Raw genomic sequence first — 12,538 nt, 5'->3', positions numbered from 1 at the left:
GGTTTTAGTCACACAGATATATCTTGAGACAAATAATTTCTTTGCTAGAGTTAAATCTCAGCGAGTAACGTGAAAGAGTGGCAGCTGCTAGGCTAAGAGGAAAAGAAGAAACTTAGCAAAATCTAAATTAAATATAGCTTTAGAAAGTTTTATTGCCCAACAAATGAGTCCAAATCAGTCTTGTGGAAATAATTTTCCTTTTTTGTATTACACAACATCTCTGCAGCCAGGTGGCCGACTTCTCACGGCTCAGCACTAGGTCATGACCCGGTAATTAAATCAAATCAAATAAAAATCACTGAGATTAACACTCAGGGCAAATACTAATCTGAGCAGTTAAACATCGAGTGTGTAGTAGTTTCCATTTTTGTCTTCACATTTCTTTTTCTTTGTTTACAGTAATGTTTTAGAAGTTTGTGGATTGTAAGCACACGAATTAAGACCAATTTATGGTGTAATATGAATTGTACAAAAGACCAATTAAACAACATAATTAACATTAACATTTTTGTTTTTTCGTCTATGATGTTGGGAGATCAGCAGCTTCCTGTTTTGTCCGTATTGTTGTCACTGTGTGGTATAATCGGACAAATACTGTTCATCAAGATACACCACACACACTGTTGTGAAACATCAGCTGACTGTGATATACCCTGATCCCAGCGAAGAACTCCTGACTTTCCACTGAAGGACTGCGGATGTCGGGCGAGTCCAAGAAGAAACTGGAGGTGGAGCAGTAAATCTGAGAGAGCGAGAGAGAGAGGGAGAGATCATTTTCCAATGATTTGTCTTTCTATGAAGTAACCATTTGTTGTCTTGTCTTAAAATATTTCTCAAAATTATTACAACTACTGTATATTGCTGCTTTGGCAATACTGAACTAATCACGCTCATGGCAATAAAGAAAAATTTGAATTAGTGAGAGAGAGAGAGAGAGCAAAGGGAACGACACGGCAAATAAAAGGGGAAAAAATCTTGGATGTATAAAAGATTTTATAGCTAAGGTCAGGTCACAGACACGAACAGCACTGTAAAACAAAACGGCATGTTGACAGGCTTCAAAAATAGCTTCAGTCGCTGTTGGCTCAAAGTCAGGAGCAACATCTTTGATTTATACAGTTATGTCTTATTTCCAGTCGGATGGGAAGTCGATTGTCATAGGAATGATCTATGAATGATCTGACTTCTGATCTTCAGTTTCCTTTTTTTAAGATACGTAGTCACTTGGACTTGGATCTATCTTTGGATGGTCTTCACTATTAAACGTTGAAATATACTGTAGAATGTTTCCTTTGGTTCCCCCCTTTTGGTTTTCATTTCAAATATGGGGATATTTAAGATCCACAATAGCCCCGGGATAACATACGACTTTGAAATGCTCAAGTGTGAAATTGCACAGAGAAAGGCCATTATGACTGTTATCAGAGCCAATAATAACCCTGAGCTATAGATCGTAAACAGCCAGGTGTAAGTTTAACTCATTTCATAAACACAAGACTGACATAAGATTAAGTTAGCCATGGCTGCTTTCTTTATGGATATTATTAACCCAATGCTAATAATATTAGCCCAATGAAGTATAAAGCCTTTACTGACATGTTAGTCGTTCTTAAACTACATTTGCAGGAAATGTACACTATCTGTTGCCTATTTTATCTTGTTTTTTTCAGTGCTTTGTTAAGTTCTTGCTCTTGTCTTGGGCTCCTTTAGTCATCTGCTTGACTAAAAGTTGAACGAGAACTCATCCTGAAACTGACCCCAACAAAGATCATGTGAAACCACTGCAGCCCCGCATCACCTTGTCCCCCAGCCGGAGGTTAAAGCCGTCCAGCTCGATGAAGGCGGAGGTCTGGATGGTGGTCTCCTGTTTGAGCTCTTCGTTCCTGCCCTGAGGTGAGAGGCGGGACCAGGCCACTACGAAGCCCAGGGAGCTGTTGGAGCTGCTCTCAAAGCTGCACTTCAGGTAGACGGAGTTCCCCATCACCTCTGAGACAATCTCTGGTGCAGATGGAGTGGGAGGCTGCTTGGCTGACAAGGGGAGAAGAAGAAAGGGTAGTGGGGTTGATTAGATGACATTTATGCAAATTGTTCTGTGGATGCTGTTAAAAAAACCACAACAGAGGTGGAGAGGGAAGGCAATGCAACTGTTTGAACTTTATTTAAGAAATCAAAACATATGGTCATATGTTGAACACTCTTCATCAGTGTCTTTTGTCAAAGTAATCTGTAATTTGACTCTTTAATCTCCTCCTATAAAGGTTTTTTCACATCCGAAAAAGTTCACTAGACACTCAAAAGTATGTGAACACTGTGGTCTGGGGTTTTTTCATGGTTTGGACTCTTTCTTCCAGTTAATGTAACTGGATGTAATCTTGAAGCTACAGCATACACAGATATTTTAGACGATACATTTACATTTTGTCACTTTTATCTAGCGAGGAAAGACAATCAAGCATTAGAGCACAGTGACTCAAAAGAGCCGTAGTACAAATTCTAAAGTAGCTGACCAGGTACAAGTGCAATGAGAACGACTGCTAGACAGAAGCTAAGATTGTAAGTAGACAAGTGCATAAGAAATAGCATAAACAACAAGAAAGTAATGTAAGAATCATCAAAGTGTTAAAAGGTTAAAAGGTTTCCAACCTCGTGGCACAGTTTGGCCCTCGTGGCCACGTCCATAACAAAAGTTTTTCTGAGTTTGGTGTGGAAGAACTTGACTGACTTTATCACCAACCATCACTGCAGACCTCACTAACTAACTCTTGTAGCTGAATGGAAGCAAATCTCTGCAGCCAGGTTTCAAAATCTTGTGGAAATACCTTCCCAAAAGACTGGAGGCTGTTATAGCAGCATATTAATCTCTGTGTTTGAATGAGATGTTCAATAATAACAAATAGGTTTAACATTTAAGTGTCTATATACCCAGGAAAATAGCTTTGTTGTTATTGGTTCAGTATGTGGTATCATTAACTTTTTTGGTTAACTGCTAATATTAAATTTATAAATCATACACACATAATTTACTAACATTTGGCTGGAGGCTGGTGCTAATTTCCATTCCAGTTGGAGTGAATGAAAAAAATTCCCCACTCTGAGGAGGTAATACTAACGCTACTTCTAAATAAACTAGTCGTAATTTATAACGCAGCAAATAATTATGTCGAGGAAAGCAGCTAATGCTTCATTCATATGAGCAGTTCTATCCAGGAAATATTCAGCTAGGTCTGTTCTATTAATTCCAAAGTAGAAAAGTGAGCTTGTGTAATTTATTTAAAACAAGTTAATGAACATGTTTAGTGATCTTTTGCTCACCTCTAATTAAACCTCCCTCCCTCCTTCCATCTCTGCCAGCTTCCTAAAAACCTGCCTTGGCATAATTCACAACCTGGCCGAGGGCCGTCACCATGGAGACGAGGCCCAGCGGACACCGGGACACATGCTCAGCTCATTAAGAGGAGCGGTTAGGGGGCCGGCGGTGCATTCCTGACCACATGGTAACTCCCTGACCTCCTGATTGTTTTGGTGTTTGACCTAACACGAGGAGACAAGCGCGGGCCATAAACACAGCAACAGGGTCCTTACTTTTACATGTTCCTCCGACGTTCACCTCATTAGGGCCGCAGGTCAGTGACGTTGTGGGTAAAGTGTCCAACATCTCTGTAAGAAAAACAGGAGAGTGATTACAGCATTCAATTATAAACCAGTGGAAAGCCTCAAAGCGAAGTTTAATTAACATAATAGATTATACTACATGGAAGAGAGGAGAATTTGTTTCTAAGTGCTTATCTGAGAAGCAGTTCAGTCTTTTGCTGAAAAGTGTTATTCTTCCGATAAGGTTGCGGTTTTGTTTCCACTTTTAATCTCTGTCTCGCTGCATGTTGGGTTGGGAGCGTTGTCAGGATCAAAAAAATGCTTTGATGTTACATCCTATGGAGGGGGAAGCTGCACACTCATAACTCTGATGCGGTCTTGTTCTGCATATTGATGTGGTATCCCGCTTTCTGTCTGGGCTCTATGGTATGTTTGCATGATGTCAGTACATCTTTATTTCATGTGAAGAAGACGTGAGCTGTCTCTAAGATGTTGTGACAAGTAACAACCACATTATCCAGCCATTATAGTTAATAAACCATGGCCAAGGAAAATAGAGTTGTCTGACTGACTGGCAGGAAACCTCAAATGTGGCTCCAGTCGACAGTTCAACCACACTCCGACTTTAAATAATGTATGACAATCTGTGTACATCTTTTTGTCTGTAAGTGGTTATTGTATAATTTACTGTAAGTGCAATAATACACTTTAAGCCCTTAAATAGAAAGTAATAGACTCATAAGAATCTACAATAATTGATGTAATATGGGTAAAGTGGTGATGAAATATTGTGATACTTACATTTCAAAAAATATGATCATACTGTGACTGTTTTTACAAGGCATCATGGCACATTATTAAGGCATAGAGTGATGTATTATGTTTGTGTGATGTTCTTTATAGGGGCTTCACAGAACGTAAATACTAACTTGTTAATTTGAGGGTACCTCAGCATTTGTTTGTTATTTCAGAATGACTCTCTGAGAAGGACCAGGCCGGCCAGCTTGACAAAATCTGACACTGAATTTACTCACTTGGGATTAGAACCAGCGGAAAACTGGCTCTCCAGCTGATCTTAACTCACATGTTGCAGTAGTCAGACTCTCAGATTGTGTAGCTTTGTCCCGCATTGGCACATACTGCAGCATACATGCACTAACTTATTTTGACTGATACAACCGACCAACAGAGCAACTGCTGCGCTCTACTAGCTGCTGGTCAAAGCTGCAAAGTCACAGAAAGTCACTGACAGCATGTTGAGTTAAAAACATTTGCAAAGCACAACCACAACAGCTTGAATCAACATTTTTCCAATATATCAACAATGGATCACAAGACTACTTGTATATAAAACGGTTTGCACACCACAGAGTGTAATCATCTCTGCAGAGCTGGAGCTTTATAGCGTCTTTCAGCTCATTTTTTGGGTGCAGCAAACAGCAGTTCTCAATGAAAAAGCTCTAAAAACCGATTGTATGCTACCTGCCCTGCCAAAAATGGCAGACAGATAAAGTTAGCAACTAGACGGTGAACATTTCGGATGATTTAGCAGCTAAAGTGAAAGATATTTCCCTGAAGAGTTAGTGGACACCAATAATAGAGCTAAAAAAGAGAGTGAATGTTGGACTTCAACATTTCAACGGTGGCCAGAAACACGACTCCAAAGGAATGCTAACGTTTCTGCAATGCTCTGTGTTTGCAGGATGCGTTAATTGGTGACCTGTTAATCATACATCAACTTAAAAGGTGATAATTTGTCAGTTTAGAGCTTGTTACTGCTGCCTTTAAGTGGCCAAGAAATCAGCTATTGCATGTTTAAAATGGTTGTTTTGTTTTCAATGGTTTGTATAATATATTTTTTAATGAATATTACGTCACCACCATGCTCTGACTTGCCCTGAGCGCAGTATCCCATGCATCCCTGCGTAGGCTGCAGCAGGTAAACGTAGAAATCTCCACAGTTGCGGACGGTGACCGGGATGCGGAACAGACAGCAGTCCTTGCTGCTGCTCGGGAAGAACTGCCAGGCAGCGCAGGCCGTCAGCTGCCTGACCTCCAGCGGACCTGGCAGGGACTCACCCTCACCCAGAGACAGCCACACCGGGGCCTGGGTCCCGCAGTGGTTCACCTGGATGGACAAAGCAGAGAACATTCAAACAGTTTGGTGAAAGTGGAAATATCTTGGGTGCAGTTACTTTGCTGTAAAAGGTCAAATGTGACATATTAATGAAAGGTTAAACATTTGCTATTCTCAACACCTGATGTTGAGTTTCAAGACCAAAAAAAAAAGATTGGAATAAGAAAGAGAAGAAGAAATAAACTACCAACATGACTGAACAAAGAAAGAGAACAAACATCCTCAAACAATAAAAACTGACAAAATTAAATGAACCCATTATTCATGAAAAAAAACAACAACTCAGCAAAGAAACAGATTATAATAATAATGCCGGCTTTGCACCAAAGATGTCACCACTGGGAGTATATTTGACAAAAACTACTTTGTACTACTTATTTTAGTTAATTCCCCTTTGAAGAAATCCTTGGCCTGACAAGCCATTTATCCGCTATCTTCATAAAGACATCGCCTTATTATGTAACAACTCTCTCTCATCCTCTCTTCCTTCCTCCGCCCACTCCTGTGGATATCCATCACCCAGAGAGAGCGACGATGCCCTGGGAAGGCAGAAGGAGGCTGACACTTCAGACGGATCCTGCAGGCTCTTCACAGCAGGCAGCCCGCAGGAAATGAGACACATTCCAGCTCTCCTTGCTATCTCCTTCATAAATATGTACACACACACACACACACACACACATGCACTGATAACTGTGTGTGTGTCCGTAAGTGTATATATCAGTTTTTGTATATGTTTGTGTATATCAGACAAAGCTTGGAGGCCACCTCAGAGTTTTTCTCCACATGAGATCACAAATGAGGTCTCAAGAGATTTTAAAGACTGATGTATTGATATTTGTAATCAAAGAAACGTGATTGAATGAAAACTCCTTAATTGCTGGGGTCATGAGAATTTTACGACCTTGGACTAAGGTCACAGCTGGCAAACGGTTAAAAACTCTGGTCTACCTGAAGTATGATTTGACCTGTATGGAATCTTTTGGAGACCAATTTCAATCGTCTAAATCTATGCCAACATTTGAGTTGGATGACTTTTCTGCCAAAGAAATTCCCAAAAAACACAAGTATGGAGATTTTTTTTCTTTTTCTTTGTGACCCAGAAAAAAATCTCTCTCCAAACATTTGTGAGGATATTGTTTGCAGCGTCTTAACATATGTCAGCGTGACCAAATCAGTCTGTTAACATTGCTGCAGCTCAGAAAGCCGAATAAGCTGAAGGGTTAGACGGGTGAACTTCTAGCTCGAAGTCAGTTTGAATCCCATAAATGGTTCTAATAAGGCAATCTTTCATCATTACAATCGTCTCTGGCAAACAGGTATCACCTTGGGGTCCTTGAGTAAGTATCTTAATGCCCAAGACTGATGAAGTGAAGCTTCTGACAGCTGGCTGAAAGAGAGCTTGCATGCTCAGCAAACCTCCGCTGGATCTCTACAGGATAAAGGAACAGTTTGACATTTTGGGGAAATAGCTTTCTAGCTGAGCGTCAGATGAGAAGATCAAAACCACTCTCACATCTGTCTATTCCATATGAAGTCTGGCTCTGTCCAGAGTTTCAGAATACACCCACAACCCCAAGAAATAGTTTCAGTATGTAACTCCCGTGTAGAAACCACAACATGTCATTTTTTACAAGAATGTGCAAAGTTAAGCTAATCGCCTGCTGGATCTAGAGTCATATTTACATTTACATTACATTTATTCATTTTGCAGATGCTTTTGTCCGATGCAAAGTACAAATGAGGTACAATCCAAGCTACAGTAAAAGTGCGTTGACATTCGGTTCCACTGTTTTACCTGACAGAAGTGTTGCAAAGTTTGCAGGTGCTTGAAGTGACATATACTGTAAGTACATAGCAGAAACTGTATTACATATCTTATAATTATTAAACTTATATTTAGTGCACAGATTAAAGAGTATTATCTCATCTAACTCTCAAGTCAAAAAGTGAAAAAGCCTATTTCCCAAAATATTGAACTACTCCATTAAAATAATATGACAATACAACATATAAACATTTGGACTAACAATGAACACAATATCAGTCAAAGATTACATTCATACTATTCTTTTCTGTTCAATATGAAGAACAATTAGCAGAGTTTAAGTGCAGATTGATTTGAAAAGCGTGCTTTCCATCACTAGTGTAACTTTGGGGGAAAAAAAAGACAGACTTGATGTTTATTATGATGGATTGCGCAACTCAAGTCAGCTAATTGATTTTCATAACATACTCAAATGAAGCTGTCTGGGAAGGTGGATAAAATATGTTCAATTTAATGGATTTGCAGATTATTAGTTGTGATGTAAATCAGACATGATTTGCAGTAAATTAGTTAAAACAGACAAAAACACCGGTATAATCCTTTAAATCCCGTAACCCACAGCATAGATGTTACTAAATATTTCTGATAGTTCATATAATGTATAACAGATACATTCCTGTAAAACTCTCCAGTGTGTTTCTTTGCAAGATGTTTACCTCCACACACTGGGTGGGCATGCTGGCCGGCTTGTCAAAAATCTGAAACTGGTACCAGCCCGGAGTGAGGGAGTGATCACAGATGAAGTCCTGCAGGGACGACTGCTGCAGCCAGCTGGAGCTGAAGGTGGTGCTGCGGTAGGGGTTGTCGAGGACCGAGTGGCCGCCCGGCGCACACTCCGGAGGGAGAACTGCGAGTACAGCCAAACAGACAACATAAGCACTGGATGTACACCAAGACTGTCAATACCAATGATCAATATATGGAAGGCTTTCTTCAGGTTATCCAAATAGTGGATTGCAGACATGCATTTTCCAGCTGGTCTGCGTTCAAGATAAATGTTTGAAATTGAATTTCAAAGATGATAAATAAGTTGCAGCGCTGCCCAGCATGGAGGTTTGCACACAGATCATGTGGAAGAAAGAATGATGTTATCATTTGATTTTATGTACAAAAAAATGTGAACCCAATAGTGCAAAAAAGCTTCGGCTAACACACCAAGATGAAATTATCTTTTCACACCTGCACCCTTTTGATCTATTCTCCCCATCAGGTCATAATCAGGTATGTCATCTGTAGTTTAGAGGTTTCAACTAATGAATCACATCATCTTTTTATTGAATAAAAGAGCTTCAGAACGATGAAGATCTGAGCTGCAGCCAAACCTAACAGCATTATTATTAATACATTTCTAAGCAGGATGTGACTGTTGATGTCCATATGGTTCATCTTAAGACATGGCTTCACATGAGATGTATCATAAAGGGAGGAAGTACTTGGTATTCATCGGCTTGTCGTAACACTGTCAGAGACATCAGTCTTTTTTGTTTATGATAAGCACATTTTAAAAAACTTCAAAGAATCTTGTACTTGAATATAAAACATGAAGGCAACTATTTATTTGGATCATACCAAAGTAAATCCTGGGGGGTATTTCAGAAAGAAAAAAAAAAAACTCTAAATGAAAGACATCCTCTTTAAAACTTTGCTGAGTGGAAGGAAGTCCTAAATCTGCAACAGAGGCAAGAAAAAGGTGACAGCAGGTTAAAGGTTAAAAGACGACTCTTAAACACACAGTTTGAGTGCTTTGTGATCATTAGAGCAGTCAATAAAAATAAAAACAGGGACATTTCACATCTGCACAAAACTTTGACCGAGGATTATGAAAAGATGTCGAGGAGACCTGTTGACTAGAGGCTACAAGTGTTTTGTTGTGACCATTTCCATGTGTGAAACTCAGATGGGACTGTGACTACAAGAAGTGGTCAGAGAGAAACATGATTTTAAGATGAAACCTCATCAGCACGGCCAAGTTAACCTGCTATGGTGTTTGCTATGTGCTAAATTGATTAAAGCCTGGTTTCAAATCTTAAGTATTTCTCTGCCACATTAAATATCCATGAATAAATGAGCAACAATGAGATTTAAAGCTGAAGTTTAAGTCAGTTTTGAAAAAAAACCCATTAATTCATTTTTATGGAGATTTTAACACCCTAAACTCATCTAATCTGCATCATCATGACTGTGTTGTTGGTCAGATTTGATTGTAAGACTCCATCGCTGAAGTAAGAAGCTCAGAAAAAAATGTTTTCAGGACCTTCAAGCACAATTTAAAGGAGGCATATCATACTTTTTGTGATTTTATGTCATTTATATACTGTTATATTGTCAGATATCTATGTTAAACATAGTTTAAGTTGAAAAACTTGAGGTGAACATATGAAAAAAAACTTTCTGCACATCAAAAGCCAGGGCTTCAGCCTGCTCTGAATGCTCTTTTGACAAAGTTACTTCTACTTCCCCATCGAACTGACGTCAGATCATTTCCACCTGCCCACAAACATCCGGCTATACTGTAGTCTTCGTCGCTAAGGTTGTTCCACGGGTTGTTCACCTTTTCCACCCGCATATTTCAGATCAGATTTCAGCTCCAACATGTACAGATATATTTGAGAAGGTGACATTTTGAGTAAAGAACGACAAAAAGAAGTGAAAATCCTACTATTACTGGGTTTTTTTGCAGCCTCCGGAGCTGGAGGAAGCTTCCTGAAGCTTCAGACAGAAGCTGAGCTGAGGAGCTGCATAAAGAGCCAGTATGAGATAAATAAGTAAATTATGTAAAGATATTCCAGTAGAGCCCCTGTGTATAAATGCAGACCTGGAAATATGCATGATATGTCCTCTTTAACTTTGGAATATGCAACAACACACAAAACTGAAGTACCAGATCTTCAAACTAGGTTATGACACAGGGCCCCTCATCAGGATGAGGCCTCAATATCAGGTAAAGCAGGATCCACCTTAAGGCTCTTTATCTGCATATTCCCGAAAATATTTTAATTATCACAAACCTGTTGCTTTGTGGAGCAATGAACAGTGAATCCTAATAAGTCAGCTGAGGAAACAAATCCAGAGAAAAGACAGTTTTCTGGGAGTTGCAAGTGGCAAAAGGTGACACATTTGCCTGTTTCTCAGATATTTTTAGGGGGAGGAACTCAAATAGTAATATAAATTTCAGTCTAATGGCTACAGGGTGCAGGAAATTAGGGAGGGATGTTAACTCGAGATTAGGAAGTGAAGACAGGTGATGAGAGAGGTCAAAAAGAGGAGGCGTGAAGTTTATGATGTGTGACCATAGGAGTTGAAACATGACCATAAAACTCATAAAAATATACAACCACAAAAAGTCAGAGTAAAAAGAGGGAAAAAGACACAAGCTGGGACTCAGAAGCACCGGCCTCTGCTTCATCAAAGAGCAAGTTTTCGGCCCTGACCTGAGAGGTCAAGTGAAAGGTGATAGTCTGACTGAGTCTGCCACAGCGGTGACAGGCGGACGAGTCGCTGAGGGTGACGACAGGTGATGTCAGAGCTGACCAAGACATCCTTCTATCTTTCAATCTCAGCACCTGGTCACTTCAGTCCTCATCACCTGAACAGGAACTCACACCTCCTGTCTGCCTGTCTGAGGGGGAGGGGGGGGGCAGCCGGGAGCTAAAGGCTAATGATAGCTCATTAGATTACAGTCTGACCATGAGACTTGGAGGTGCAGTATTTGCCCTTGAATGACAGCTCCATGATGGATGAGATGGTGTCAGCTTCTTTTTGGCAACAGGACAAAACCTACTAGAGGTACTACTTGATATTAAGTGATTAAATCTGATTTTTCATCCCATTTTTGGTTTGTAAACTGTGATTTTTCTTACTAAGGAAAGGAATCCAGTCCTCATCATCACTAGAGAGCAGTTAAACAAGATGTTTTGTCCATTATATGTATGAAAACAGCACACAGGGAGGCAAATATTTTATAAATTGTCAAAGTATTTGAATAACTTATGGTTGAACTTACCTGCTTGAGCGTGCATTGCGAGAGGAAGTAACAACACAAGGCACGGAAGAAGTTTCCAAACTGTTTCAAGTCTCATCGTCCTGCAGCGGTCACACGCGCGACTTTGCCAACCAAACAGCGCGAGCGAGCACCAAACAGCGCGAGCACTGGCACCGTTTAACCCCCAAAGTCTTGTGTCTGTTCTGTGGCACCGTCTTCTATCTGTTTTCTGTCTCTTTTTTTAACGTTTTCCCAACACAAACAGCCGCAGCAGGAAATCCGGAGACACTTGACGGCTTGTTAAAGTCACTTCTTGTTGCAGAGTGGAAGAAGCTTGTCGGCTGCTCCGACACGCCGGACTGCAGCGGCTGACCACAGACTGCTGCAGCATCACAGAGGAGGGGCATCAACGGTGCACCTTCCCATGACCCACACCTCCAAACCTCTGCACACATCTGCCACCGAGCTGCAGGACTCTGACTGTAGACGTGCTACAAAAAACTTAAATTACATTTCATCTTTCTTTCATATTTTGTTTGCTTTCCCCTGTGGTTATGTGACAGGAAAACAAGTTATCTCATGCAAGGACCATATGCATTAAACAGTACTAGGGGCTGTGACTTAAGAGTATTTTCATTATCGATTAATCTGCTGATTGTTTTCTCAATTAATTGATTAATCATTTGGTTTATTACATTTCAAATTAGTCTTCAGCTTGTCTTTGGGTTTTGGACAAACAGATCAAACCTTATAGATATTCAGTTTCACATATGACAAAGAAATGCAGCAAAATATCAAAGTTGAGAGGCTGGAAACAGGAAATGAGACTTACTAATGTCTTAAACCATTACCCAACTATCAGAATAGTAATTTTCTGTCCATTGACCTATCAATTAAAGCTGATTAAACAATGTGAAAAAACAACAACAAAGAGCATTTGTGAACTTAAAATGTGAATAACATGATACCACTTTTAAAAAAAAAAGTAAATCAGACAAAG

General features: G+C 39.9%; 1 protein-coding gene across 2 annotated transcripts in view; it reads right to left on the bottom strand.

Annotated features, from left to right (window-relative positions):
* Nucleotides 1-12,046, bottom strand: part of vwdel (von Willebrand factor D and EGF domains-like) — a 35,536-nt gene extending 23,490 nt beyond the window's left edge. The window contains exons 1-6 of one of the 2 annotated variants that reach the window (XM_042423203.1): nt 11,560-12,046; nt 8,213-8,403; nt 5,473-5,719; nt 3,583-3,657; nt 1,799-2,028; nt 653-742 (exon numbers count right to left, since the gene is read on the bottom strand). In XM_042423203.1, coding sequence (XP_042279137.1) covers nt 653-742; nt 1,799-2,028; nt 3,583-3,657; nt 5,473-5,719; nt 8,213-8,403; nt 11,560-11,635 — 909 coding nt within the window. In that variant the 5' untranslated portion in view covers nt 11,636-12,046. The remainder of the gene's footprint in view (nt 1-652; nt 743-1,798; nt 2,029-3,582; nt 3,658-5,472; nt 5,720-8,212; nt 8,404-11,559) is intronic. The other variant, XM_042423204.1, reaches the window with a different exon arrangement.
* Nucleotides 12,047-12,538: the final 492 nt, after the last annotated feature.

Source organism: Thunnus maccoyii, chromosome 10, assembly GCF_910596095.1.
Source record: "Thunnus maccoyii chromosome 10, fThuMac1.1, whole genome shotgun sequence".
Lineage (NCBI taxonomy): Eukaryota > Metazoa > Chordata > Actinopteri > Scombriformes > Scombridae > Thunnus > Thunnus maccoyii.
This window is presented reverse-complemented; position numbering and strand designations above follow the sequence as displayed.